The 27,382-nt window shown below is 44.6% G+C and overlaps 2 protein-coding genes across 2 annotated transcripts in view; both read right to left on the bottom strand.

Moving 5' to 3' along the window:
- LOC137656825 (probable cytochrome P450 CYP44) overlaps positions 1-27,382 on the bottom strand; it is an 82,774-nt gene that overhangs the window by 29,908 nt on the left and 25,484 nt on the right. The window lies entirely within an intron of this gene.
- On the bottom strand, positions 5,208-27,322 carry LOC137655972 (uncharacterized). Its single transcript, XM_068390172.1, has 3 exons — positions 26,558-27,322; positions 19,146-19,679; positions 5,208-5,624 (listed from the first exon to the last, which is right to left on the bottom strand). Exons 1-3 carry the CDS (start codon positions 26,702-26,704, stop codon positions 5,208-5,210), a joined length of 1,098 nt encoding a protein of 365 aa, XP_068246273.1. The 5' UTR covers positions 26,705-27,322.

Raw genomic sequence — 27,382 nt, 5'->3', positions numbered from 1 at the left:
CGGGCCAAGCTTGAACCCTTCCTGAGACCTGAGGAAACAGTCCTTGAGGTAGTGTTCCGTAAAGGTCGATTGCCTTCTCCACACGCAAGCTCACAACACCTGACCGACTACCATGTTCTTCTCAAAGGTCAATGAGGAGCCAATGCCCCTAATGTCGTGCGGCTTGGCTGATCCAGGTGGGGGCTCCCCTTTCATCGAGTATGCCCTACGGATCATCTCTCTTAACCAGAAAGAGATAGTGTTTTTCGAGACTGTCTTCTTCACCTTCCCCATAGCCACGAACAAGTCCTCATGTCCGGGGCTGGGTGTCCTCAAAAGATACTTGCGCACCGCTTTCACCGGGCACAATAGCAAGTCTTCTGGGCCATTTGTTCTGGGTATGGCGGGGACGGAGAACGCCTCGAATCAGGGTCTGCCACCGCCGGGTTCTGTGTCTTGGCTAGGAAGGAGGGGACAAGGCTAAACACCAACTCCTTCCAGCTGTAAGAGTGAGAGACGTCCGCTGAAAGACCATGGAGCTCACCCACCCTCTGGAAAGAGGCCAGGGCTAGGAGGGAATCCATCTTCAACTTGAGCTCCCTGTCTGCGATCAGCCACAAGGGCTCAAAGGACAGCTTCTTCAGAGTCGAGCACCTTGAAGATGTTCCACGTGGGGCCTCGGGGACCGTTGGAAGTCCCGAAGACAAAGATGTTCCCGACACACTGGGAACCGTCGAACAGGAAGACGGAGGACGAGACGAACTGCCCTTCCTCGAGGCCAACTGTCCTTCTTCGGCTTCTTACATTTCTTAGTGGCCATCTAGACCAACTGAACCTTGTTCCAACCAACACACTCCTCACACGTTCCACTAGGAGAACCCACCCGGCCCCGGACATGAGCTACACAGAAGGTGAGGATCAACCTCTACGTGTGAAAGGAAGGCTGCACACATTTTCCTATTTACACCTGGGCAATGACGCTGCACACACAGACTCCATATTGAACAAACAAGCAAGGGAATGAAAGGGAACAGGGTAAATGAAGTTAACACACGCACTAACACAAGGGAAAAAACTAAGGTCGCGAGAGTAAGCTGGAGAGTTGGCTTCACGCGACAACGACCAGCAGTGGAATAGAGACCTTTAACCTTGGTAGGTTCTTTCCGTGAGCTCCTTCTTGGTGCATCATGGGTAAACAAGAGAAGTCGAGGTTACGTGGTCTGAGAGGGGAGATTAGGCCAGTCGAGGTGGGGAAAATTCCTGGTCGTGGGAGCTAGCTGAGCTCCAGGTATCCTTAAAGAGTGCTTTGTGGTAAGACTGTCAGAACAAATAAAATTTTTAATCGAAAAAAGGGATTTTGACGAAGGAAAAATCTATTTCTGGGCGAGGGACCCGTGTCGCTCCGTGAAATGCTCCTTATAGCACCATTTCTAGGGTATAAATACTGCTAAATATACCAAAGAAAAAAGTTGCATGGAATGCCAGGAATAAACCCAGTTCACTCGCTCTAATTGAGTGTCGGTATAGTAACTGGGGCGTGTTAGAACCACGACCAGAGGTCCCTTTCCAGTTAGTCCTCTCCTTCCTCAATATCCCCCGATACTACGAGGTGCCGTTCTACCTAGCTATACATACCTTAGTCTTTAAATAAGATGTTTTCAGCGTGAGGCCGAACGGCCATTGAAATCATTAGGGAGGTTGTTAAACGATTGATGGTGAGCGCCAATTGTGGGAAGATCAATTTGACCTCTTGGCTCAGAACTAAGAGGGGTGGCTGAGGAGGGAAATCTAACTTATAGGACTCAGGTTTGTATAGCTAGGGAAAATACAAATTAGTGTACAGTACTTTTAAAATTTGTTATTCGTTCTACAAACCTTCCATCCTTTAAATAGGGGGACTTGCTATTATGTGGGGTGCAAGTTCCCCAAGAACTAAACTACATTTAGTTGGTTCTTTTTCTTCCTTGGAAATGTCAATCTACCCAGTCCCGTAAGGGAGCGAAGGAGATGACTCTAGCAACCCCCTATCTGTTTCTCATAGACTGATAGGGCCTGTCCTGACCAATTGTATGCCGTCAACTGACGATTCAGGAACACTAAGCCTAGCATATGATAACCAATGGATTGGTATAAATTTCACCACCCTTCCCCTTGTTAGGGAGGATGGAGGAGATACTCCTTAAGATTGAAGAATGAGCTCACAAGTTCATCTTACCAATATTGTCAGATCCAGTGAGTAAGGTTTTTGACAGCTTCGCCTCCAAGAGAGGAGACAGAAAAAATGAAGAGCCAATCACTCTTCCTTTCATTCCAGACTTACTTCTATACTTTACCAATGAAAAGATGCTTCATCTCCCATGTGGTAGCTGGGCTGGCTAAATAACTACTTGAGCAGTCACCACAGGACCAAACACAAAAATATAAACGGACTTGTGAGTAGGCTCCCATATGTAAAAGGTTATGTAGGTGGTTTCCAAACCTCAGGCTTTAACACCTGGCCAACTGAAAGGGTCCTCTTGAAGTCTTGGGTGGGGCCCATACCCGTGCCTTCATGAATTCTGGTCCAAGCTAGTACCTTGATGCTCTCAGCAGTCGAGGCATAGGCTGTATGGATTGTCTGATGAAGCCACATCATGTTCTTTGACACCTCTTTCTTGGTCCTGCCAGTGATAGCGAAGAATTCCAGACACAAAAGTATCTACTCTCCATCACTACCAGACACTACGTACAGAGGGGATGGAGGTCTCAAACTGGAGGTCATGCACAAACGGGTTCTGAGTTTTGGCCACAAAGCAAGGCACAAAATTAAAGGAGACCTCCTTCCACCCCTCAAGGAGGGGGACTTAGTAAGATGCCGATGCTAAGGCTAGTAAAAGACAGTCTTAAGAGCCCTTACGTGTACGGGGTACACGTAAGGGCCTTGAGAATAAGGGTCACATCCAACTCCGGGGGCCTGAGATCCCTGGTTGGGTAAGACTGCTCGAGGCCCATCATGAGCATGAAAAACTCCTATGAGGAGGAAAGGTTTATACCATTCAGTTGATAGACTATGCCCACAGCTAAACGGCAGCCTTTGACAGATGAAACTAGAGGCGCTTCTCTAAGAGAAGAAAGACGAAGAAATCAATGATCTGCGCTAGAGTTGCTACGACCGGAGAGGTATCCCTTCTACAACACCAATAGCAGAAGATGGCAGGTACCTTTCGCACTGAGGAGAAGCTGGATAGCCTCCAACATGTGAAGTTCCAGCGACTTATGGATTGGTGGTACCTCTGAAGATAAGGCAGACAGAGAAGTGTGAACCACTGTGGTAGCTCTCTAGGAACTTCAACTCGAAACGCAAACAGTTGAGGATGGCACTCAGCTTGATGCCATCTGGGTGCCACCAGGGTCATCCTGAGTCCTGGTGTAATCAACACTCGGATGATTAGCAGATAAATCAGGCTGAATGATGGAAAGACGTACGCGTCCAAGTGATCCCATGGAGCGGGCTCTTGGTCCGCTTCATCCTTCCTTCGCCTCCGAGGAGAGGGAGAGCAAGAGGTCATGATGAATTCAATTGGTGTCAACAGACAATTGTCAACCAGGGTTATCATCCCAGGTGACAGCAATGAGTCTGAGGCCAATGGTAACCTCAAGAGGAGTCTCTTGCCACTTTTGATTTTGCCATCGCAGATTATCAAGCCTTGTAAGCATGATGTCTAGGTCAGAAAATTGAGGCATGGCTCGCTGAGGAGTTCATGCCTTTGTCCTCTTCGGCAAAAGATCTATCGAAAGATCATCTTAGCTGTCACGAGACTTGTATCTTTCCAAAGGAGACCTCTCATTATACGCGTAGGCTTGTGAAACCCATCTAGGTGATGTTTGTTTGGGTGATGATCAAACAGGTGCATCAGGTTGAGATGGGTGTGGTTGAGGCGGGTGTGGTCGAGGCAGGTGTGGTCGAGGCGCATGTGGTTGGAGTACGTGTTGGTGAGGTGCATCTAGGAGAGGCTCATCTGGTTGAGGCACGAGTTGGTTAAGCATGTCTGGTTAGGTCTCGTTGGGGAGAGGCGCATGAAGGTGAGGTGCATCTAGGTTCTTCAACCTCTGGTGAAAAGGAGTTAGGTAAAGATTGCCACTCAACCTTGGGAGCATGATCTGGAGAGCTAGAGTGCACAGGAGAAGGAATTCTTTCTTCAGTAGGAATGATGGTCACGAGTTTATCGGTCTGCATACTCAGAAGCTAGGTCAATCCTCCTCCTGCCATGTTTCCCACAAGGAGGGTGACCACTCCCGACAGTTATCACAGGGGGAGACCTAACTGCAAGAGTGTCCTCTTGTATGGCACATAAGGTGAGGATCTGTTTCACTGAACTCATGAAGGTGCCGCAGGTCTTGTCTAGTACCCCCAGACACTTCCACACATCAGTTGAGATCCTCACAGAAGTTCCAAAATCACTAACACACTAAAAAAAAAAAAAAATTGAGTTTGACAATATTCCAGCCAGTGGGAATGTCCATTGACGACTGCTCTCAAAGTGACTCCTCGGTGAGTAAGCAGGGTGCGGGGCTTCCCCGCTCACAATCGGTAACTACCGACCAACTGTTCAAGTGTTGTGTATTCCCGCTTAGCATTCATCTTTCCTATGTAAAGGATGAATGTTTGCATTTGTGCCACAACAATGATAAGTTCAATTGAGGGCGCAACAATAGGTCTATACTTGTTGCGGCTAAAAACAGTGACGCTCTGACAGGTGGAGAGGTGGGGCTTCTCACCCGTGCTCACTACATATCATTAGCTATCTTGTTAATTATTTCAAAACCTGTTCCATCTCGCCCTGAAAACATTTCCCTATTTAAAGGATGAAAGGTTTGCATACACGTAGGAACAAACAGTATTTGCAACATATAGTCATCCTGTTTTGTTCTATGCCTTGTGAATTTGATAACTACTTTTAAATTCAAATGTGTATACCTGGCAAAATGCTGAAACTTTATACAGCACCATTTTTCATGAAAAGCATAGATTGCCCATGTCACCTTTAATGTTTATGGGTTCCTATCATACATGAGAAAAATACCTGCACATGTATTACTTTATACTAAAACAAAACACATGAATATGAATAGGAAAATGAATTACTTTTGATAAGAAAATGACAAAAAAGATGTAACATTAACTTCATGCTCACCATTCTTCCTAAGACTCATCTTTTCAAATACAATTTCCAATCATGTCACTACTGTTAAACCAATCCAGCAGTTTTATTCAGAGATGTGTAACACAACACAGCTTTTTCAACTTCCCATTTTGGGATCATAGGAAAGTTTCTAAGTAACTCTTCAGTTAATTCGCTTTGTTTAAGCTTCAGTCTGTTTCTGGAATCCACAACTTTTCCATCAGAATCATTAACCCTTGACTTCGATGAAGGACCTGGAATGCTCTCCTCTCGTTCTTGTCCCAAATATCTAATAAGTTGTTCATTCTTTACAGCAATCATTTCTGTTTGACTAAAGTACAGAACGGCATGTAATTCTTGAAAATAGGACGAGGTTGCTTGATAGACATAGATGCTCCTCATTGAGAGTTGGAAGCAACTAAGAGGCTTAGGAACAATGCGAAACGAAAACATAGGGAGCCAACCGTCGTTGTTGACGCACTTCTGCAATGAAAGATTACCCAGTAATTAATTATCATATAATATTTTACGAAAAGAAATTTTAAAAGTAATTTGTATTTTTTCTAGCAACACAAACCTAAATCCTTCAAAATAGGGGATATATTCAGCAAAACTGGAACAGCCGTTGGAATAGTTAACGAGGTAATTAACGACAGGTTGTGAGCATGGGCGAGTAGCACCACCCACCCATCTGTCAAAGACTCTGGTTGAGGTGGGAAGTTTAACCTTAAAGGACTCACATTTGTATAGCTAGGAAAAAGAAAAATTTTTCAACCTTTTTATTTACTCGTACATACTGTATATACAAATCTTTCGTTCATCAAAATAGGAAGACTGGCTTATTGGTGGATAGGAAGTCTCCCATGAATAGAGCTGATTAGTTCTTTTTCTTCCCTGGAAATATCAGCCTCCATTGAAGATGACTCCAGCAACCGCCTATCTGCCTATCTGCCTATCATGGGAATGAGTAAGCTGATAGGGCCTGGCCTGTACTTGGTAAATAACTGGCACATGGTCAAAGGAGAAATCCGTTTGCCTGTAAGGGAGAGCAGCCTGGAATAAAATACCAGGCAAATGATGATCCATCAGTTTTGCCCTGGTAAAGGGAGGATGAGGAAGAACTACTTATTAGAAATCTAGTCTAATAAGAATGGAGCTCAGAAGTGTAGATTACTAGCACCAAATCAGATCCAGCGAGTAACACTACAATAGTTTTTACCCCTTTTAGGAAAGAGGAAGTAGGAGAGCCAGTCAGTCTACCTTTCATTCCAGACTTGCCTCTAAACTACCATAGACAAAATGCATTCTGTCCTGTGCGTGAGCTGGGTTGGCTACACAACTACTTGAGCATCCACCACACGACCAAGATTATGGGACTTGTAGGTATACTCCAGTAGGTAAAAAGGTGTGAAGATCGTTTGGAGTTTCTAAACTTGTGCTTTCAACACCTGGCCAACTGCAAGATTCCCCTTGAAGGCTAAGATGGGGCCTAGATCCCTAGGCATTGGAAGTGAGAGCTCTACAGATTGTCTCACAAAGCCAGAAAGAGAGGAAAATCAACAGTACTTTCTTGGTTTTGCAAATAGAAGGGAAGAAGTGTTAACACTCAGGCCTGAAGTGTCAAGTTCTCTTGGGACAAAGAAGTATCTGTCAATTACTACCCAACACCTTGTATAGGGAGGGGATGGAGAAGGTCTCAAACCTAGGGTCATGTATAGACAGGGTCTGAGTTTTAGCAATGAACTCTTGTCCTGACTAAAAGAGACCTAAGAATAATTGCATGTCCGGAGATGGAGAGTCAAGAGGGAATCTTCTGGTGAGGCTTTCATCATTTAACCAACAGGACAAATCATCCCACACCACCTGTCTCACTGAAACAGGATGATTCGGTCAATCTCCGGAGGTTGATCAGTGACTCTTCAAACCTTACTAAAGGAATCTCTGGTGGAGGCGTCTGTATGGAACAAGGTTCTCCAGCAAGATGTGACTCAGAACGCTCTGCCAGCACTGAGCTAAGAATACTGTCTAAGACGGAAAAGGTTGCAATACCCTTCGGAGCTTGCTGATGTGTTCATCTGATGGAAAGAATCTCACTGCTGCAGCGTCTATCAGCATGTCTAGATACTCCAACCTTTGGTTGGATATGAATTTTGACTTCTCTCAATAACTCATAATCTTGCTTGAGGATACACTCAGTCACACTAGGTAAAGACCTATTTCCTTATTTCCTTTCCTCACCGAGTTATTTTTCCTATTGGAGACCTAGGGTTATAGCTTAGCTAGTATATCTATCTACCAAGGAACTTCCCAAATTTTTGGGGCTAGCCAACATAAAATAAAAAGAACAAAAGGGGTCATTTCTTCTCTTCGCTCCTCCCAGCCTGACAGGGGATTCAGCCGAGTTTGGCTGGTACTGCTAGGGTGCCATAGCCCACGCTCCCCTCTTATCAACCACAAATGGAGCTTTATAAGCTGAATCCCCAACTGCTACCACCTCACAGTCACCAAGGCGACTGGAGGAAGCAGCAGGGCTTACCGGAATTGCATCAAAATCGCTTGCCATTCATTCCTATTTTTAGCATGCTCTTTTGCCTCTCTCACATCTATCCTCCTGTCATGTAGGGCTTTCTTCACTCTATCCATCCACCCAAGCCTTGGCCTTCCTCTTGTACTTCTCCTATCAACTCTTGCATTCATAGCCTTCTGCAGCAGACAGCCATTTTCCACTCTCTCTACGTGGCCAAACCATCTCAACACATTCATATCCAGTCTAGCTGCTAAATCATTTCTTACATCCATTCTTACCCTCACTACTTCGTTCCTAACCCTACCTAATCGAGATACATCAGCCATACACCTCAGACACTTCATCTCAAACACATTCAATTTTTGTCTGTCATTTTCATTCCCCACAACTCCGAACCATAAATCACAGTTGATACAATCCCTTTCTCGTACAAAAATTGCTTTAAAATGACAAATTCGTATGTAATTTGTATTTTTCCTAACTATACAAACCTTAGCTATTTAATAGGGGTATTACTTTCGGCGTAGCTGAAATGAAGAGCCATTAATTTTTAACAAGGGTTTACTACCCACACCTCTAGTTAGCGGGGGTAGGGGAGGGTAGCTTGCTAACCCCCCCTCTCACACACCTGTGCTTGAGCTCACTTTGCTTGGAGGTAGGACTTCAAGGGGGATAGGGCTGGCAGGCAAGTTTGGTTAAATAGCTAAGGTTTGTATAGTTAGGAAAAATACAAATTACAGTATCTACGAATTTGTCATTTGTTCCGTAACTGGAATACAAACCACGCTATTCAATAGGGGTGACTCATCCATTAGGAAGGGTTGACGTCCCAGCCAGTCTGACTTTTGGCTTTGCCCAGGGGCTCGTTATTTAAGTGTGTAAGCACCCAAGAAATAAGGAGTCCCTGCACCTCGCTAGAACCTTGCTACGCAAGGACTGCGGCCTACGCAAGCTGTGTGTGAAGGTATGAAGAAGTGTAACTTGTCCTAGAAAGTTGTTCTGAAGTTCTTTAGATGGAAACTTGTAGACTAGGACTTTCCCAATACCACCTCGTCAGGGTATGGGGACGTAACAGTATTAATCTTAATACTAGGAACACAAAGGAGCATGGTTTACCTGCAGTGGTTTGAGGTCAGCTATGCAGAGAACCCAGGATGCTGCTTTCCCCAAGAGAGGGGATGATGAAGAAAAGAATAAGGGCCAGTCAAACCTTTTCATTCATGCAGACTAAAACTGGGTAACAAATGCCCTCAACCTTCTGCTACTTGTCCAATAAGGAGTTTGAGGTTTTAACCCAGCTGTTGTGCAGCCACCACAGGGCCAATAGCGAACGTATCGAGTCTCCTGTGGGTCACGTCTTGCAGGTAGTGGGATGTGAATGTTGTTTGACGTTTCCACACCCCAGCTTGAAGAACCTGCATAACTGAAAAATTTCTTTTGAAGGCCTGGGACGTAACTATGCCCCTGACATCATGTGCTCTAGGGCAATGTGATGGAGGAGGGTCTGGATTCAAGGCCGGGTCAATGAACCTACAAATCCATGCAGAGATGGTGTTCTTGGTGACCCTCCTTTTAGTCCTTCCTATGCTGATGAATAGTGCAAGCACATGAGGACGGGCTGCAGCTGTTCTTTTGAGGTACAGCCTCAAGCTCCTTACTGGGCATAGTAGGAGATGGTCTGGGTCATCTCTTACAGTGCGGAGACTAGAAATCCGGAAGGAGTCGAATCGAGGATCCGCCACTCCAGGATTCTGAGTCTTAGCAATAAACTCAGGGACGAAGCTGAACGTTACCTCCCCCCATCCCCTTGAATGGGCGATGTCATACGAGAGACCGTGAAGTTTGCTAACTCACTTGGCCGCGGCCAAAGCTAGCAGGAATACCGTCTTCCAGGTTAGGTGGCGATCTGATGCCTGAGAGCAGGTAAGTTCATAACTACGTATGAGTAGAGAAAGTTCTAGCGATGAGGAAATGTCCAATCCTATCAGCCTGAAGGCTAGACTTAAGGCTGAGCGATAGCCTTTCACTGCCGAGACTGAAAGGCGCATTTCTTCACGCAAATACACGAGGTACTCCGCTATTGTTGGATTAGTGGCATCGAGAGGAGAGATACCCCTTCCACAACACCAACCACAGAAGACTTTCCACTTTGCTTGGTAGACTGCTGCCGAAGACTTTCGCAGGTGTCCAGACATCCTGACAGCAACTTGTTGTGAAAATCCTCTCTCAGAGAGGAGATGCTGGATAGTCTCCAGGCGTGAAGTCGTAGTGAACCTACGGCTTTGTGGAAGATGTTGGCATGTGGTTGTTTGAGTAGATTGTGTCGTGGAGGGAGTTCTTCGTAGCTCCTTTAGGAGTTGCAGAAGGTCCGGAAACCATTCCGCATGATGCCATAGCGGAGCTATGAGGGTCATTGAAAGATTGACCGATGTTCTGGTCTTGTTGAGTACCCTCCTCATCTGACAGAATGGGGGAAAGGCGTAAATGTCGATGTTGTCCCACCGTTGTTGGAAAGCATCTTGCCAGAGAGCCTTGGGGTCTGGGACTGGGGAACAGTACAGCGGGATCCTGAAGTACAGGGCCGTTGCGAAGCGGTCCACAGTCGGAGAACCCCACAAAGTCAGGACTCTGTTGGCTACTAGATGATCCAAAGACCACTCAGTACAATACTCACTATCTGAGATGCTCTGCTCAGGTTGTTGGCGAGCACATTCCTTTTGCCCGGAATGAAGTGTGCCGATAGTGGTATCGAGTGGATTTCGGCCCATCTCAGTATCTCTACTGCTAGATGGGAAAGTTGCTGTGAAAAAGTACCTCCTTGTTTGTTGATGTAGGCCACTACTGTGGTGTTGTCGCTCATCACCACCACAGAGTGACTTGCCCGGTACTGTTGGAACTGTTGAAGGGCCAGAAAGACGGCCTTCATCTCTAGGAGATTTATATGGAGGTACTTTTCTGACTCTGACCACAGGCCTGAGGTCATGTGGTGCAGCACGTGGGCCCCCCACCATTTTTTTAAAGCGTCCGACAACAGCATCAAATCCGGGGGGGAGGACGAGAAGGTCCACTCCTTTTCGTAGGTTCTCGTCTGCCACCCACCACTGGAGATCCTTCAGTTCCGCAGGTCCCATAGGGATCTGGATGTCCGAGAAGTCGTACGCTTGATTCCACCGGGACTTGAGTCACCACTGGAGGGACCTCATCCTGAGGCGACCGTTGGGAACTAGACGGGCCAGCGATGAAAGGTGACCGAGGAGAGTAACCACGATTGGGTTGGAAGTTCTTCTTGTCTGAGAAAAGGGCTTGCTCTTCCCTCTCCTGATCGAGGAGGAGGGAGCATGCCAGTCCCAGTAAGTGTGAACAGGGTATCTACCCCTTAATCACCAGCCTATGGGCACTGGCAGAGCACTTAAATAACGATCTACAGAGTTGCCATTTTCTCAACAAGGGATACCATAGTAACTTGCTCAGGACAGAGCGCAGCAATTCCACACACCAGATACGAAAGGAGAAGGAGGGCACATTATGCACATGAAATAATTTGTTACTTTAAACTCTGATAAAATAAAACAATACTTTATGGGGTCTTATAAACGGAAAAATTATATACAATTACTACTAGACAGTAACCAAAGCAACCCATGCAATATTTGAATAAATTTACATAGAAGTAAAGAAAAATGACAAATTTGTAGATAATTTGTATTTTTCCTAACTATACAAACCTTAGCTATTTAATAGGGGTATTACTTTCGGCGTAGCTGAAATAACGAGAGTTTACTACCCACACCTCTAGTTAGCGGGAGTAGGGGAGGGTAGCTTGCTTCCCCCCCCCCCTACACACACCTGTGCTTGAGCTCACTTTGCTTGGAGGTAGGACTTCAAGGGGGATAGGGCTGGCGGGCAAGTTTGATTAAATAGCTAAGGTTTGAATAGTTAGGAAAAATACAAATTATCTACGAATTTGTCATTTGTTCCGTAACTGGAATACAAACCACGCTATTCAATAGGGGTGACTCATCCATTAGGAAGGGTAGACGTCCCAGCCAGTACTGGCTTTTTGGCTTTGTAAGGGGGCTCATTATTTGAGTGTGTAAGCACCCAAGAAATAAGGAGTCCCTGCACCTCGCTAGAACCTTGCTACGCAAGGACTGCGGCCTACGCAAGCTGTGTGTGAAGGCATAACGAAGTGTGACTTGTCCTAGGAAATTGATCTGGAGTTCCTTAGATGGAAACTTGTGGACTAGGACTCTCCCATTACCACCTCGTCAGGGTATGGGGACGTGACAGTATTAATTTGATACTTGGAACACAAGGAAACATGGTTTACCTGCAGTGGTTTGAGGTCAGCTATGCAGAGAATCCAGGATGCTGCTTTCCCCAAGAGAGGGGATGATGAAGAAAAGAATAAGGGCCAGTCAAACCTTTTCATTCATGCAGACTAAAACCAGGTAACAATGCCCTCAACCTTCTGCTACTTGTCTAATAAGGAGCCTGAGGTTTTAAACCAGCTGTTGTGCAGCCACCACAGGGCCGATAGAGAACATATCGAGCCTCCTGTGGGTCACGTCTTGCAGGTAGTGGGCTGTGAAGGTTGTCTGACGCTTCCACACCCCAGCTTGAAGGGCCTGCCTCACTGAAAAAATTCTTTTTGAAGGCCAGGGACGTAGCTACGCCCGACATCATGTGCTCTAGGGCGACGTGACGGAGGAGGATCTGGATTCAGGGACAGATGAATCGCCCTGCAAATCCATGCCAAGATGGTGTTCTTGGTGACCCTCCTCTTAGTCTTCCCTGTGCTAACGAATAAGGCTGGCACATGAGGACGAACTGCAGCTGTTCTTTTAAGATACAGCCTCAAACTCCTTACTGGGCATAGTAGGAGATGGTCTGGGTCATCTGTTACAGAACGGAGACTAAAAATCCGGAAGGAGTCGAATCGAGGATCCGCTACTCCAGGATTCTGAGTCTTAGCAATGAACTCAGGGATGAATCTGAACGTTACCTCACCCCATCCCCTTGAATGGGCGATGTCATACGAGAGACCATGAAGTTCGCTAACACGCTTGGCCGAAGCCAAAGCTAGTAGGAACACCGTCTTCCAGGTTAGGTGGGGATCTGAAGCCTGGCGTAATGGTTCATAGGAAGGTCTCTTAAGAGACTTGAGGACTCGAACCACGTTCCATGGAGGTCTCACTTCCGACTGAGGGCAGGTAAGTTCATAACTTCGTATGACTAGAGAAAGTTCCAGCGAAGAAGAAATGTCTATTCCTTTCAGCCTGAAGGCTTGACTTAAGGCTTAGCGATAGCCTTTCACTGCCGAGACTGAAAGGCGCATTTCTTCCCGCAAATACACAAGGAATAGTGGCATCGAGTGGAGAGATACCCCTTCCACGACACCAACCACAGAAGACTTTCCACTTTGCCTGGTAGACAGCTGCGGATGACTTTCGCAGATGTTCAGACATCCTGACAGCAACTTGTTGCGAAAATCCTCTCTCAGCGAGGAGATGCTGGATAGTCTCCAGGCATGAAGTCGTAGCAAAGCTACGACTTTGTGGAAGATGTTGGCATGTGGTTGTCTGAATAGATTGTGCCGTGGAAGGAGCTCTCTCGGTAGCTCCGTTTGGAGTTGCAGAAGGTCCGGAAACCATTCCGCGTGATGCCATAGCAGAGCTATGAGGGTCATCGAAAGATTGACCGATGTTCTGGTCTTGTTGAGCACCCTCCTCATCAGACAGAATGGAGGAAAGGCGTAAACGTCAATGTTGTCCCACCATTGTTGGAAAGCATCTTGCCAGAGAGCCTTGGGGTCTGGGACTGGGGAGCAGTACAGTGGAAGCTTGAAGTTCAGACCTGTTGCGAACAGATCCACAGTCGAAGAACCCCACAAAGTCAGGACTTTGTTGGCTACTAGATGATCCAAAGACCACTCGGTACTCACTATCTGAGGCTCCTTCCCAAGTCTTGTCGAGGATTTTGGTACCATCTTCGAGTCCTTCGACTCCTAGATGATCCAAAGACCACTCGGTACTCACTATCTGAGACGCTCTGCTCAGATTGTCGGCGAGCACATTCCTCTTGCCTGGAATGAAACGTGCCGATAGTGGAATTGAGTGGACTTCGGCCCATCTCAGCATCTCTACTGCAAGATGGGATAGCTGCTTTGAAAAGTGACCACCTTGTTTGTTGATGTAAGCCACTACTGTGGTGTTGTCGCTCATCACCACCACAGAGTAACCCGCCAGGTACTGTTGGAATTGTTGAAGGGCCAGAAAGATGGCCTTCATCTCTAGAAGATCTAATGGAGGCACTTTTCTGATTCTGACCACAGGCCTGAGGTTGTGTGGTGCAGTACGTGGGCCCCCAACCTTTCTTTGAGGCATCCAAAAACAGCATCAAATCCGGGGAGAGGACGAGAAGATCCACTCCTCTTCGTAGGTTCTCGTCCGTCACCCACCACTGGAGGTCCGTACGTTCCGCAGGTCCCATAGGGATCTGGATGTCCGGGGAATCGTAACCTTGATTCCACCGGGACTTGAGCCGCCACTGGAGGGATCTCATCCTGAGGTGACCGTTGGGAACTAGACGAGCCAAAGAAGAAAGGTGACCGAGGAGACGTAACCACGATTGGGCTGGAAGTTCTTCTTGTCTGAGAAAAGGGCTTGCGACCTTCCTCAGCCTTGCTATCCTGTCGTCTGATGGGAAGGCTTTGTGGAGATTGGTGTCTATAACCATGCCTAGATATACCAGTCTTTGAGTGGGAAGCAGAGAGGACTTCTCGAGATTCACCATGATCCCCAGATCCTGGCAAAGTCCCAGAAGTTTGTCCCCGTGTTGAAGAAGGGATGACACCGAGTCTGCAAAGATCAGCCAGTTGTCCAGATAACGGAGGAGACGGATGCCGATCCTGTGTGCCCACGAAGATATTAGGGTAACCACTCTGGTGAAAGCCTGCGGTGCTGTGGAGAGACCGAAACACAGCACCTTGAACTGGTACTGCTTGTTGTACTTCCTTAAAGACGGATGGACTGGGATCTGGAAGTACGCGTCCTTCAGATCCAGTGTACACATGAAGTCTTGCGGTCTCACTGCTAGTCTGACCTTGTCTGCGGTCTCCATGCTGAACGGAGTTTGTTTGACAAACTTGTTCAGAGTCGAGAGGTCGATGACTGGTCTCCAGCCTCCAGACGCCTTCTTTACAAGAAAGAGTCGACTGAAGAAGCCTGGGGATCCGTCGAGGACCTCTTGGAGAGCGCCCTTCTTCAACAGGGTCTCGACTTCTGCCCGAAGGGCTTGCCCCTTTGCTGATCCCATGGCAAGGGAGCTCAATGACACTGGATTTGTCGTCAGGGGAGGTAGAGATGTTGTGAACGGGACGCGATATCCCTGACTGATTATGGAAATCGTCCAGGAATCGGCCCCGAGTTGCTGCCACCTGTCTGCGCAACTTTGTAGGCATCCCCCCACTGGTGGACATGCAGACGGACTCCCAATCCTAGCATTTGCGGCCTCGGCTGCTCCCTCTAAGATTCTTACCTCCTCTGAAGGACTTTTTGCCTTTCCTATCCTTGATAGGAAAGGGCTTAGACACCACTGTCTTCGCTGCTGCCGTCGGTTTTGTGGTCTTGGTCGGACGGGACTGCTGGGGTGCTGGAGGCTTATAGGGCTTGGATGTCAAAGCCCTATGCAGGAGGGAGTCTTGGTGGGACTTCCTACACCTCTCAGCAGCCTGTTCCACATCCTTAGGCTCAAACAAATTCGTTCCTTCTAAGAAAGAATGCCTGAGCCTATTTATCTCGGTGCTAGGGACCTGCTGATGGAACCTCTCAGCCACCGCATCCCGACGTTTCAGGATGGTGTCTGCCCACAAGTTCGAGACTTGTTGGGCCAGAATCTCGATCGTGCGAGGGCCTGAGAGGAGGAACGTCTCCATAGTTTTCCTGGTACGTTCTTTAGAGAAGTCCTCAGAGCGTATCAGGATACCTAAGGTCCCTAACCAGATATCCAGCCACGAAGTGGCTTGCATAGCACACTTCGCAACCTTCTCCTGGTTAAGGATCTCGGTTGCCGAGAACGAGACCTACCGGTTGGAGAGTCTCTCAAGAGGGACTCCCCTGGTAAGCTCTTCCAACGAATGGTGGAGAGGAAGAGCTAAACAAGGCTCATCCAAGATCTCGAAGTACAGTACCTCCTTTGCTGTACGCAAGGAGGTGGGAGAAGCTTGTTCCCGGCACTGGAATGGTTGGAGGAGGACAACTCAGAGAGCTGAACAGCGATCTTGTCCCTGGTACTCTTAACCCCCTGAGACCAAGGCAGAGCCGCACTGGTCTTAGAAGGTTTTTGAGTGCCAAATACGCGATCCAAGACCGTGTCTTTGCCCTCTCGAGGAGGGATCTCTGGGTCGGCAAACCCATTGAGAGCCCTCATAAGAGTCAGCACCAGCCAAAATGCATGCTCTGAATCTTGTAGTTCTCCTCCAGATGCTGGACTTGCAGCGAAGTCTCCTGTCCCCAAAGGCTCTTCTTGGGGAGATTCGCGGACATTCTCCGAGTGGCTAGCTGGCTCCGTCCTAAGTCTTGTCGAGGATTTTGGTACCATCTTCGAGTCCTTCGACTCCTTCCTGGGAAGGATGTAGGACTCTAACATAGACAGTGGCAAGTTCTTTTCAGCCCCTACCTGGGATGACTTTTCAACGCGAGATGGGGTTTCCCTCATTGGTGCGATGGGGAACGTCCCACCTCACGTGACTCCCCTGAGGACGGGAAGTCCTCGTCCGACAGGGAAGGAAAAAAAGTCTGGGGGGGGTGAAGGAACCTGCCTCGAAGGCCTGCGAGGAGTCAACTTAGCTCTCGGAGAAGTCACGGCGTCCGGAACTCCTCTTTTTCTCTTCAGAGGGGTCGAGAAAGCCAAGGATCTGTGGCCCAACTCAGAGAGAACAGGCTTGAAAGCCTGCATAACTGCTCTGATTAGCGGTCCGAACCATGGCTGTTGACAGACAGCAGCACTGTCAGACACTCCCTCTGGAGGGACAGAGATCGACGGATCCCTGGGAGAAGTTTCCATAGTGGGGGTTCGCCCGAAAAGAAGAAGAGATCCTGGACCTTTCTGGATGTTTCCCCTCCGCCGCAGTGCCCGCTGTTATGCGCTTGAGGGGAGGGGAATGCAGCAATGGCGACCCCGCCGTGCGCTGTCCAGCAGCCTCGCGGGGGGGCGTGCAATGGCGCTCGGGCGATGGAGAATACCAAGGGTCGCGCGCGGGAGACTGCTGATGTGCATGCGTGAGCGCGCGGATACGCAGGAGAGCGACGGCGCGCAGGAGACCGCGGCCACTCAGGAGAGCGCGCAGGAGACTGATTGCGCGCGCGTGGGTGCGCAGGATCAGGACGTTGAAGACGCTTGCGTGCGGGCGAAAGTTCGCGCGCCCAAGCAGATGTCGCAGAGCGCGCGCGTAGGAGAAACACCACTGGCACTCGGGCGCGCAGTTGGAGCCTGCGCGCGTGGGCGCACGTCAGTATGGTGGCGCGCAACTGTAGGACAGAATGGGCACGCGCGCGTATCATCACGGGCGCGAGACGGTGACTGCGCGTGAACGCGTGACAGCGAGCGCTGAAGAGAGCAGTTGGCGCGTTGGCGCGTAGGAGAAGTCTTTGACTTCCCGACAGCACCCAGATCCGAAGAGCGTGGGCGCGCAGGAAAGCGCTGGCGCGTTAGCGAGCGCTGACGAGTTGGAGAGCGCTGACGCACAGGAGGTTGATGGCACGCTGACGCGCAGGAGGTTGATGGCACGCTGACGCGCAGGTGAGCGCTAGCGCGCTACCTCAGGCAAAGCCTGGCGCGCAGAAAAACGTTAGCGCGCATGTCCATCATGGCGCGTAAGGGACGTACAGTATGCTCGCGATGGCGCATACGCCCTTGATGCCCCGTAACAGGGTTCGATGCCTGACAAGCATGTAAGTCAGGTTTCGTAGCCGCGTAGCACTCATCAGCTCTAAGGAACGGCAACGGCAGGTCAGCAGGTCTGTCGGGTGGAAGGTCGACGTGTCCTTTGAAAGGACGACCTTCCACCGAAGGGGATCGCGAACGATCCGCTGAGAGGTCCAGGACCATAGCAGGAACAGTCGGTGAACGCTGACGAGGCTCCTCTGCGGCGGACTGCAACGGAGATGATGAACCAAAGAGGCGGCTCCTCACCGCAGGTGAAGGAAGGCCTCTCTGGCGAAGAGGAAGGCGAGCCTTGCGACGGATGCGCCCTCTGGGGGCCGTTGGATCAGCAAGCAGACCTTCTGCAATCCTCCGAAGAGGAGTCTCTGTAAGTGAACTCCCCCGAGGGGGAAGAAACACCAGCAGGAGAGACTGTTGGACTTAGTTTCTCCCTCGTTGGTTGAGCAGGAACGGGAGAAACTAAGCCTTCAGCTACAGCGGGATGTGAAGAGGCAGAGGTATTAGGAGATACCGCTTTGGATACCTCTGACACCACAACGTCGACAATTGACAGAGGATCAACCTCTGCCAAAGTAGGCGATTGCTTGACGCGGCACCCAATCGGATGTAGTCAAGTAATGCTTCCTTGGAGGGCGAACCCTCGAGCCCCAAGGAAGACCAAAGCTGAAAAAGATTGGTTAATGACACATCCTCCCCCGGGGGAAGAGGTGGAGCTGCCTCGCTAGGGGAGACAACGCCATCTCTCGAACCCCGAGTTTGGAAAACAGAACCATGGTCTACGCTACCACTCGACGATCTCTCGAAAGAGACCGCTCGAGTGGGAGCTTCGGAGGAGGTTTGGGCAACGGAAGAAGAGTCCTTAGGTTTTTCTCCTTTCAAAGAAACCTTCGAAGGAGAAAGCTCCCACTTGGACTTCTTCTTACGTCGCCGAGAAAACCTCTCCCAATGGGAAGTAGACCACTCCCTACACTCACCACACTTTTTATTACTTTCACACCGTTGACCTCTGCAGTAAGGGCAAAGGGTGTGAGGATCTGTCTCGACCGCCGACATGAATGTTCCGCAGGGGCGGTCGGGTAATCCAGGACAGGTGCGCATAATCGCAAAGGCCAACTTCACACACAAACCTGTCAAAGAAAAAGCAAAAAAGCATTAATGGCTGCCAAGAGAGAGGCGAGGATGAGATAGGACACGTACGTCTACCATCCGAGCCGAGAGCAAAGTGAGCTCAAGCACAGGTGTGTGAGGGGGGGGAGCAAGCTACCCTCCCTACCCCCGCTTACTAGCGGTGTGGGTAGTAAACCCTCGTTAAATTCTAATGGCTCGTCATTTCAGCTACGCCAAAAGTAATACCCCTATTAAATAGCGTGGTTTGTATGTCAGTTACGGAACAAATGATGATGTGCAGTATACTAAATCTTCATGAAAAAGTTCAATCACCATAATAAAACCCCTTGGTGACATAAAATTACAACAAAATATGGTAGTAGTCAAGAAAAAAATTTATAAAACGGAAATCATTGGACACTTGCCTTTTCAACTTCATCCAAATCGTGACCTCTACGATGCATCCTCAAATAGCGATGGCCTCTTTTTATTATGCAGTATTCCAAGCCACAGTCAAAATAAACCTTTCCTAAATCATTTTTCAGGTTTATGGCTCGAAGAGTAGGGTATCCACATCCAACATCAACTAAATAAAGGAACTTCTCAGGTACTTTGAATAAACCATATCTTTTAATGTAATCTTTTTCACTATCAACTGCGTCGTAATTGTAGTAAACGCTCCCACGGTTTCCAGTTCTACTCCTTGTAACTATGCTGTTTTTGTTCACAGGGATATCACCATAATGAATGATAGTGAGAGCATGTACACCTCTTCCCTCGCCTGCTATATAATCGGCCGAAACGTTATATGCCGTAGTGCCGAGAGATGATAAAACAGCTGCAAAAGCAACATTGAGAGAGAGACACAAACCACCTTTACCCTCAACTATGATTTCCTTGTAGATCTCTTCCCATGTAGGCACAGAATCATGTGAATCTTTGCTTAAGAATGAAATATTCTGTGAAAAAAAAAAAAATGTTATGTGTTACTTATAAAACCCATGTTTATAGGAAAACAATTGCAACAAGAAGCTTTCTTTTAAAGTACTCATTCCACACAAGAACAGCATAGCTCTCCATTAATTTAGTTATTTAGTAAAGCATCATTTTAATCAGAACAGAAATTTAATTAAGCCACTAAACAAAATATCAACGCTAATCTAGCTGACTCAATACTTTTTGAAATCCAATATTAAAAATTGGCGTTGAACAAATTCAAAGAAGTGAAACTACTAAGCAAGACTAGACCAATTGGAATTGACAAGTCCAAATGGCACAGATGAAAATATCGCAAGTTTCTAACCTTTACACCTACTTTATTCTTCTCGTATAGGATTTCTACCCAGGAAATTGATGACAAAATCTAAAGTTATTTAAAATATTTAGGATACACCTAAAGAAATATCAAGCCTACTCTCTTAGTTTAAATAAGAACATCATGATAAATAACTAAAGTATTCCTGAAATTACACAAAATTCTAACTAGGCTTAAAGAGCCATAGCCTCTGTATCATGGTCTTTCACTGACTCTTGGGATAGAGTTCTCTTCCTTGAGGATACACTCAGGCACACTATTCTATCTAATTTCTCTTCCTCTTGTTTTGTTAATTTTTCATAGTTTATATAGGTAATATTTATTTTAATGTTCTTACTGTTTTTAAAACATTTTATTTTTCCTTGTTTCTTTTCCTCACTGGGCTATTTTCCCTGGTGGGGCTCCACGGCTTGTAGCATCTAGCTTCCCCAACTAGGGTTGTAGCGTAGCAAGTAATAACAATAAAAATAATTATAATAATAATAAAAATAAATAATAATAATAAAAATAAATACAGTAATAATAATAATAATGATGTGTATTGTAAAGTGTTTTGAAAGTTTATGACAATAACTGATGAAAAACCCGTAGTTTTTGAGTTACGATAATTGATTCACAACTACTGTACCAAAAACTACAAGGTCCAATACCATAACTCATAAACCATGAGATACTGCCTATTATTATCTAACATACCTTAAAATACACCAAGTAACAATTCAACTTTATATCATTAATACTAATTTGTTGCAATTTGGCAGTTTTTGGAAGTCAGTGGGTTGATTACTATAACTCAAAAATTATGGGTTTATGCCAGTTATCATAAAAAAAAAGTTTAAACACCATAAAACATACTGTGTACTAGTGTTATTTTTATGTTACAATTATTGTACCATTTTATAATTTTACTGCTTAACATACTATATGGAGAGGAATGTTCATATGAGCATACATTTCTTGTAAAGTGTTCAAATATTCACTTCTATATAATAATAGAATTACAACATATTCAGATTTGTATTGATTCAAAATCCTTTACGATCACTAGACCAAATATCCACGGTAAAGCATGGTATTCTATAAGAGGTTAGGTTAAGTTTGATTATGAAAAACCATAGTGATAGGACAATTAATAATAATTCATCCAGGTATGCTAATAATTTGGAATAAGTTATCAATGTTCTTGTAAAGATGCAATTGGTACAACTTCACAAGAGCTGGAGCCTTTGTATAACAACGGACAGGACCTCACACGTATATAGAACACCACCTAACCTAAACTTTCCCACCCAATCTTACCTATGAGTCGTGTCCTTACCTACTTACCTAACAGACAGATAACCACCTCTTGGATCACCGTATATTTAGTGATATGGGATTTATGGGGCATGGCCATTTTTATACATATACTTACTTACTTTTTACTTTTACTTTTAGAGGTTTATTTCTCGCCCTCCATCAAACACTAAAGGTCTGTTCAGGCGGGCCTTGGTGTATGAAAAAATAATTCCTTTCCAGTTAATATTTTGCTCTGTATCGTTATCAGTTATTTCGCTAGCATTTGTATTCAGGCTTAATAGTTTTCAGGTCACTATTATAACACTTTCTAAAAAGATAAGTCTTCGGGTTTTTCTTGAAGGCAGCCACATTTGTGCTATTCTTGACATCGAGTGGAAGGTCGTTAAAGAGTCTCGGTGCAGCATAACTGAACGTTCTTCCTCCTATTGCATGATTCACACTAATTTCGAATAGTCTATGTGGGTCATCTGCATGTCTAACTCTTACAGTGGCGCTGGTAGCTTCAGGGTAGGGGACCAAGCAATCACGAAGATATTTAGGCTTATCACCTGTAAGTGCTTTGTGAGTCAACAAGCAAATTTTAAATTCAATCCTAGCCTTAACAGGTAACCAATGTAGATCGATCAGTGCAGGAGTTATTCTCTCCCGAAATTTAATGCCTTTTATCAGTCTAGCCGCCCGGTTTTGCACATTTTGAAGCTTCCTTAGTAGTGTATTGGGCAATTTGTAGTACAGAGAATTGCAATAATCAAGCCTTGATATTACATGACTCATCACTAAAATTTTTGTACTGCCCTCTGTTAAATATTTTCTAATAAATGCTATGTTTCTCAGGTGATAGTTACACACTTTCACTGTGTTCACAATTTGGTCCTTCATTGACAAATTACAGTCTATCAGTACACCCAAATTTTTCACAACAGGCACAATCCCAACATCAGCATCACCAATTTTTATACTTTGAATTAACTGGTAATTCTTCAAAGCCACCCTTGTGCCAAAGAACATACATTCTGTTTTATCATCATTTAATTTGAGCTTTTTCCTCTGCATCCATGTTTTTATTTCAGTCATTATCTCATCAATTTTCTTCCCTGTATCTTGTGTTGTCGAAATTGAGAGGTAAAACTGAGTATCATCTGCATATAGTTTAAAACCCACTTTTTGTTTTTTCAAGATGTGTGATAGCTCGATAGTATATATGTTAAACAAGATAGGGCCCAGGACACTACCCTGTGGTACACCCTTCATAAGTATTCTCTCATTGGATCGGTTTCCAGAAACTTCTACAATAGTCTTCCTGTTCACTAAGTAACTTCGCAAAAATTTCAGTGCTTCCTGAGTCACTCCAATAGACTTTAAGTCGTCAAGTAAGTATTCGTGCACAACAGTGTCAAAAGCAGCACTAAGATCTAACATAATTAAAATTCCACACTTTCCCCCATCAAGAAGACCTATCATATCATTCATTATTGAGCACAAAGTAGTTTCTGTAGAATGATTAGCTCTGTAGGCCGATTGATTTTCCGGGAATACCTCTAACTCGTCAATATGCGCCCATAATTGCTCACTTATGACTTTTTCAATAAGCTTTGACATGTAGGATAAATTTGAAATGGGCCTATATGAATTTAGCTCGTTTACATCACCTTTCCCTTTGTAAATTGGTTTGATCAACGCAGTTTTTTCACAGCTAGGAAAACAGGATTGCGATATACTTAGGTTAATTATGTTCAGGTAAATATTATATACGACTTGTTTGTTTGGAGCTTCACTTATTGAACTGTTTGGGAAAGGGTCGTTTCCACAATATGTATTCTTCATCTCTCTCATAACCTTTAACAAGTCGCACATATCTATCTCCCTAAATTTTATTAACTTCTTTCCCTCCTTCACTGGCATAGCTGACTGTCCTTCCAAGTGATTTTGGGGGAAGCCTCTATAGATTTTATCAATTTTTTCACTAAAGAATATAGCAAAACTCTCTGCACAAACATTGTCAGGCAAGACATATTTTTTCTTTAATCCCATCAAATCATCAAGGTTTTTGTGAAAGTCCTTCATGTTATTAGTTTTTTTACATTCGCCGTTGTAGAATTTTCTTTTTGTTTTTTCTAACAGGATGTTATAGTCATTTCTGGCCTTATTATATAGATTTCTGGCTTGTAAGGATTTGGCTCTTTTCCATCTACCTTCCATCTTACGTCTGTGTCTTTTTGCCTTTAATAGCTCACTATTTATACCATCTAACATTTTCGCGTACCACTACTTGTTTGTTTCTTTATGGGACACATGGTATCGTACATTTTTCCAAAATTGTCGTTGTATTTCTTGGTATAGCACCCAACACATTCTATGTCTACCATATGTTCACATTGTTTGTTCACACAAGACATTTGCGCTACACTAGCTTCAATAAAATTCTCAGCATCAAAATTTTCCCGTTCCCTATATGTGATCCATTTTTTCAATACTCTGGTGCAATTTATATTAACATTAAAGGTGATGAGTTTATGTGTTTTTGAGATCTCAAAGTCTGGTTCCACTTCAAGGTTTTTTATTAGGTCTGAGTCTTTTCCACATATGACCAAGTCGAGTGTATGACCACCTACTGACGTTGATACCAAAACACTGTTTATTAAATTAAACATCTCAAATACTTCCTTGAGTTCTTTAGCCTTATTATCATTTTCATCATCTACCCAACAGTTGAAGTCTCCACCAATTAATGTATTTTTAATATCGTCCACCACACCCACAAGAATACTAAATTCTTCAATGAATGTAGTCATATTACTCGCTGGTGGTCTATATAATGATATTATATTCAATACCTTATTGTTTCTTGTCAGTTTTAAACAGATATATTCAAACGTTTCAAATACCATTTCATTCATGATAGAAACCCTAGAGAAAGTTTTCGACACAAAAGACACCCACTCCTCCTCCAATTTTGTCCTTTCTTGGTACGTGATAGAAATCATGAGTACACGGCGTCATCTCCTGAATCTTTGAGTTATCACTAATATTTCCCTGCAACCAAGTTTCCGTTAATAAGCATAAATCTAATTCCATTTCGTTAATAAGATTTCTAATCTTTAAGGTTTATTATTCCCCACCGAGTTGAATATTTTTTCAGACCACACTTAACCAATGGGCTAGACTCCATGATCGGTTCTATTTTTTATCCTGGTAAGCTCCTCCTTGTATACTTTACAGTTATCATCATATGTCTTATGATTCGTATCATTGTAATTCCTCATTGTGCAGTTATGACACTTTTAACGTATTTACAGTACAATCCGTGGTTCGATGATCCTGGCTACACTTGGCACATACCTGAGTCTTGCTACAATTTTTCAGCAGTATGACCCAAATTCTTGGCATTTTATAACACTGAAATACATTGTAGGGAATCATAGATTTACAGCATCCTCCAAGCGTGGTATATACTCTATCATCTCTTTTACGGAAGACTTTCCTGATAGTTGGACTACACTTTATAATGACGTGTAATTTACCGCTTTGTCTTGATTTAAACTTCCTGATCAATTTAAAAGTCTTCTTCATTTCACATATATCGATTCAACCATTCATTCTTCTCCATTATACTGGCAATTATATCATCTTCATTTTCATCAATATTGCAGACCTTGATCTTCGGTTTAAGTAGATCCTTTTTATCTACTTCTACCTTAATGTCATTCTTGACCTCTTCTAAGTCATTTTTAGCCTTTTCTAACCCAGTTTTATCCGCAAAATTAACTACCAAGTGGCCTTGTTTAGAGGTTTTGACCTGTTCGACATTCGTGGTTATCTTCTTCATGATAGTTTTCTTGATATCTGAAGCCTTCTTATTTTCCTCCGTAGATTTTATAACCAAAGTGTTTCTTGATTTCAACTTACTTGCATATGTAGTCTTGGTCACATTCTCTTTTTCGTATTCCATAAGTTTCTCTTTCAGCTCGACAATTTCTTGACGCATATCCATGTATTGAGCAGTTATCATATCCATAAAACCAGACATCTGTTGTTGTACATTTACCTTCATCTCTTCTATGATGATGCTTAGTCTCGTCATGTCATCAACACATGCAGACTCAACACATTTTGGACATTTATAAATGATGTTCCTGCTTTTTAAAAGAGTACTTGTACCATCCCTTAAATTAGAGCAAGCTACTTCATCATGGTACCATCTTCGGCATTGATCGCATTGCATCCCATCATCGACATAGGACTCACAGTGCCCACACATGCCATGATTGCCTCCGTCATCACATTCTTCATAAGCTGCTGCCATTATACTTTTCTCCCTTCCTGTGAGTACCGCGTCGATTTCAGTCACAAATAGATCGAGATCATTCACGGGAATACGTCTTCCTTTTCGTTTTCTAAGGAAGGACATATTGAATCATTTTTCAATGAACTTTTCAAGTAGCCCCACCCCAACGCAAAAATGCTGGGTCAGGCCTTTCACTACAGACCTCACATACAAGGAAACCACTGATTTTTAGCACTATATTTCACTAATATCAACACTAGCAAACACCCACAAAGAGATTTTTCATAGTATAAACAACGAGATACACAATGATTCCGTTTAAAGCCAGATTCGATACAGAGCACTGAAACACACGTCCACACCCGCGGACAGATAAAACTTCTGCTAGCCTACATCTGTACTGTTGTTCCATAATAATACCACAGTTTTATTAAAGTTACAGATGAGACAAGCTATTCTACTAGAAAAACATTCTTTTAGGAAAATGCCCATTTTCTCCGAAAATGAAACTTAATTTGGTAATATTACGGTAGAGTCCAACGGTAGTGGGAGGGACTCTACCATAATATTACCCTTATTTTCACGGCAAATAAATACTTATTCATAATTTTACCATATATTCAATTCTAGTTACCTCTGGGGGTGTATGTATGGTAGCAGCCACCTGAATGTATTATTATGTCTAACTTAGAATACAGCAGTGTAAAGGGGGGTCGCGGGGGGTCACAGAGGGGCGTAAGCCCCCGCCTTTTAGGTAAGCAGGTAAGGACACGGCTTGTAGGTTAGGTTAAGGGGGAAAGTTTAGGTTAGTTGATGCACAGTCTTGATCAACGCATGAAGAACTGGCCGCTGATATACAAAGGCTCCTACCTTTATTTTATTACTTGATAAAACTTGTCAAACAAAAACTAAAATATAAAACGTTGATAAATACTTACTTGAAATGGTATATGGCGCTGGAATGCTCGAACTAGCTCGTTTATCCAGTCTAAACTTGGAGGGTAGCAAGAAGGAAGATCTATGCGAAGGACCCGCGATATAAATTCCTCCGATTCTTCTCTCGAGAGTCTAGGTTCACTACACATCTTTAGAAGTACTGTACTGTACTGTATTCTAAGTCATAAAATATTCCTAGTAGTTATCCAATGTATTATTCCAGATATAAGGATGTTTATCTTGATCTGCCGGTGAATATTTAAAGCTAACTTCAATCACACTGATTTGGACTAAAATAACAATTTTAATAAGTTTTCAAGTTGAATTGGATAAAACTTTTGCTATTCATAAATACATGCATCCTTTTTCAACCTGGCAGAGATGTGTGTTTCTTTTAAATGACTTAATTCCAGTACAGCAATGTACTCGTTTGAACAAACTCCTCTGTTTTCCTTTGCAGTGTTGCCAGATGGGTTAGTCTAAGAATCCCCCAAAACAACCCTCCAATATCCCCATTACTCGAATATATTTTCTGATTATGTAGGCTTTACTAATATAGAAATTACTCACTATTAAGGATTACTCATCTTTGTTTCTTCTTAGTGGAGATTTGTACAGAATATCCCCATTTGACACAACAAATCCCAAATCTAGGGATAAATCCCCACATTTGGCAACACTGTTCCTTTGTTTACATACCACACACAAGAACTTTACTATCGTACCAATGGGTAAACGTTGTTGTACTGGGCGATAATTTTGTAATGTGTAGGGAATATTGAATTAGGTAACTAATTTTAAACATTTTAGGGATTGGAATGGATTAA

Source organism: Palaemon carinicauda, chromosome 17 (assembly GCF_036898095.1).
Source record: "Palaemon carinicauda isolate YSFRI2023 chromosome 17, ASM3689809v2, whole genome shotgun sequence".
Classification (NCBI taxonomy): domain Eukaryota; kingdom Metazoa; phylum Arthropoda; class Malacostraca; order Decapoda; family Palaemonidae; genus Palaemon; species Palaemon carinicauda.
This window is presented reverse-complemented; position numbering and strand designations above follow the sequence as displayed.

Coding starts and splice junctions, on each gene's coding strand:
- LOC137655972 (XM_068390172.1), bottom strand. CDS start 26,704: ATGTGTAGTGAACCTAGACTCTCGAGAGAAGAATCGGAGGAATTTATA. Junction 19,680..26,557: donor AGCGCCATATACCATTTCAA/GTAAGTATTTAT, acceptor TTTTTTTCACAG/AATATTTCATTCTTAAGCAA. Junction 5,625..19,145: donor ATTTGGATGAAGTTGAAAAG/GCAAGTGTCCAA, acceptor CTTTCATTGCAG/AAGTGCGTCAACAACGACGG.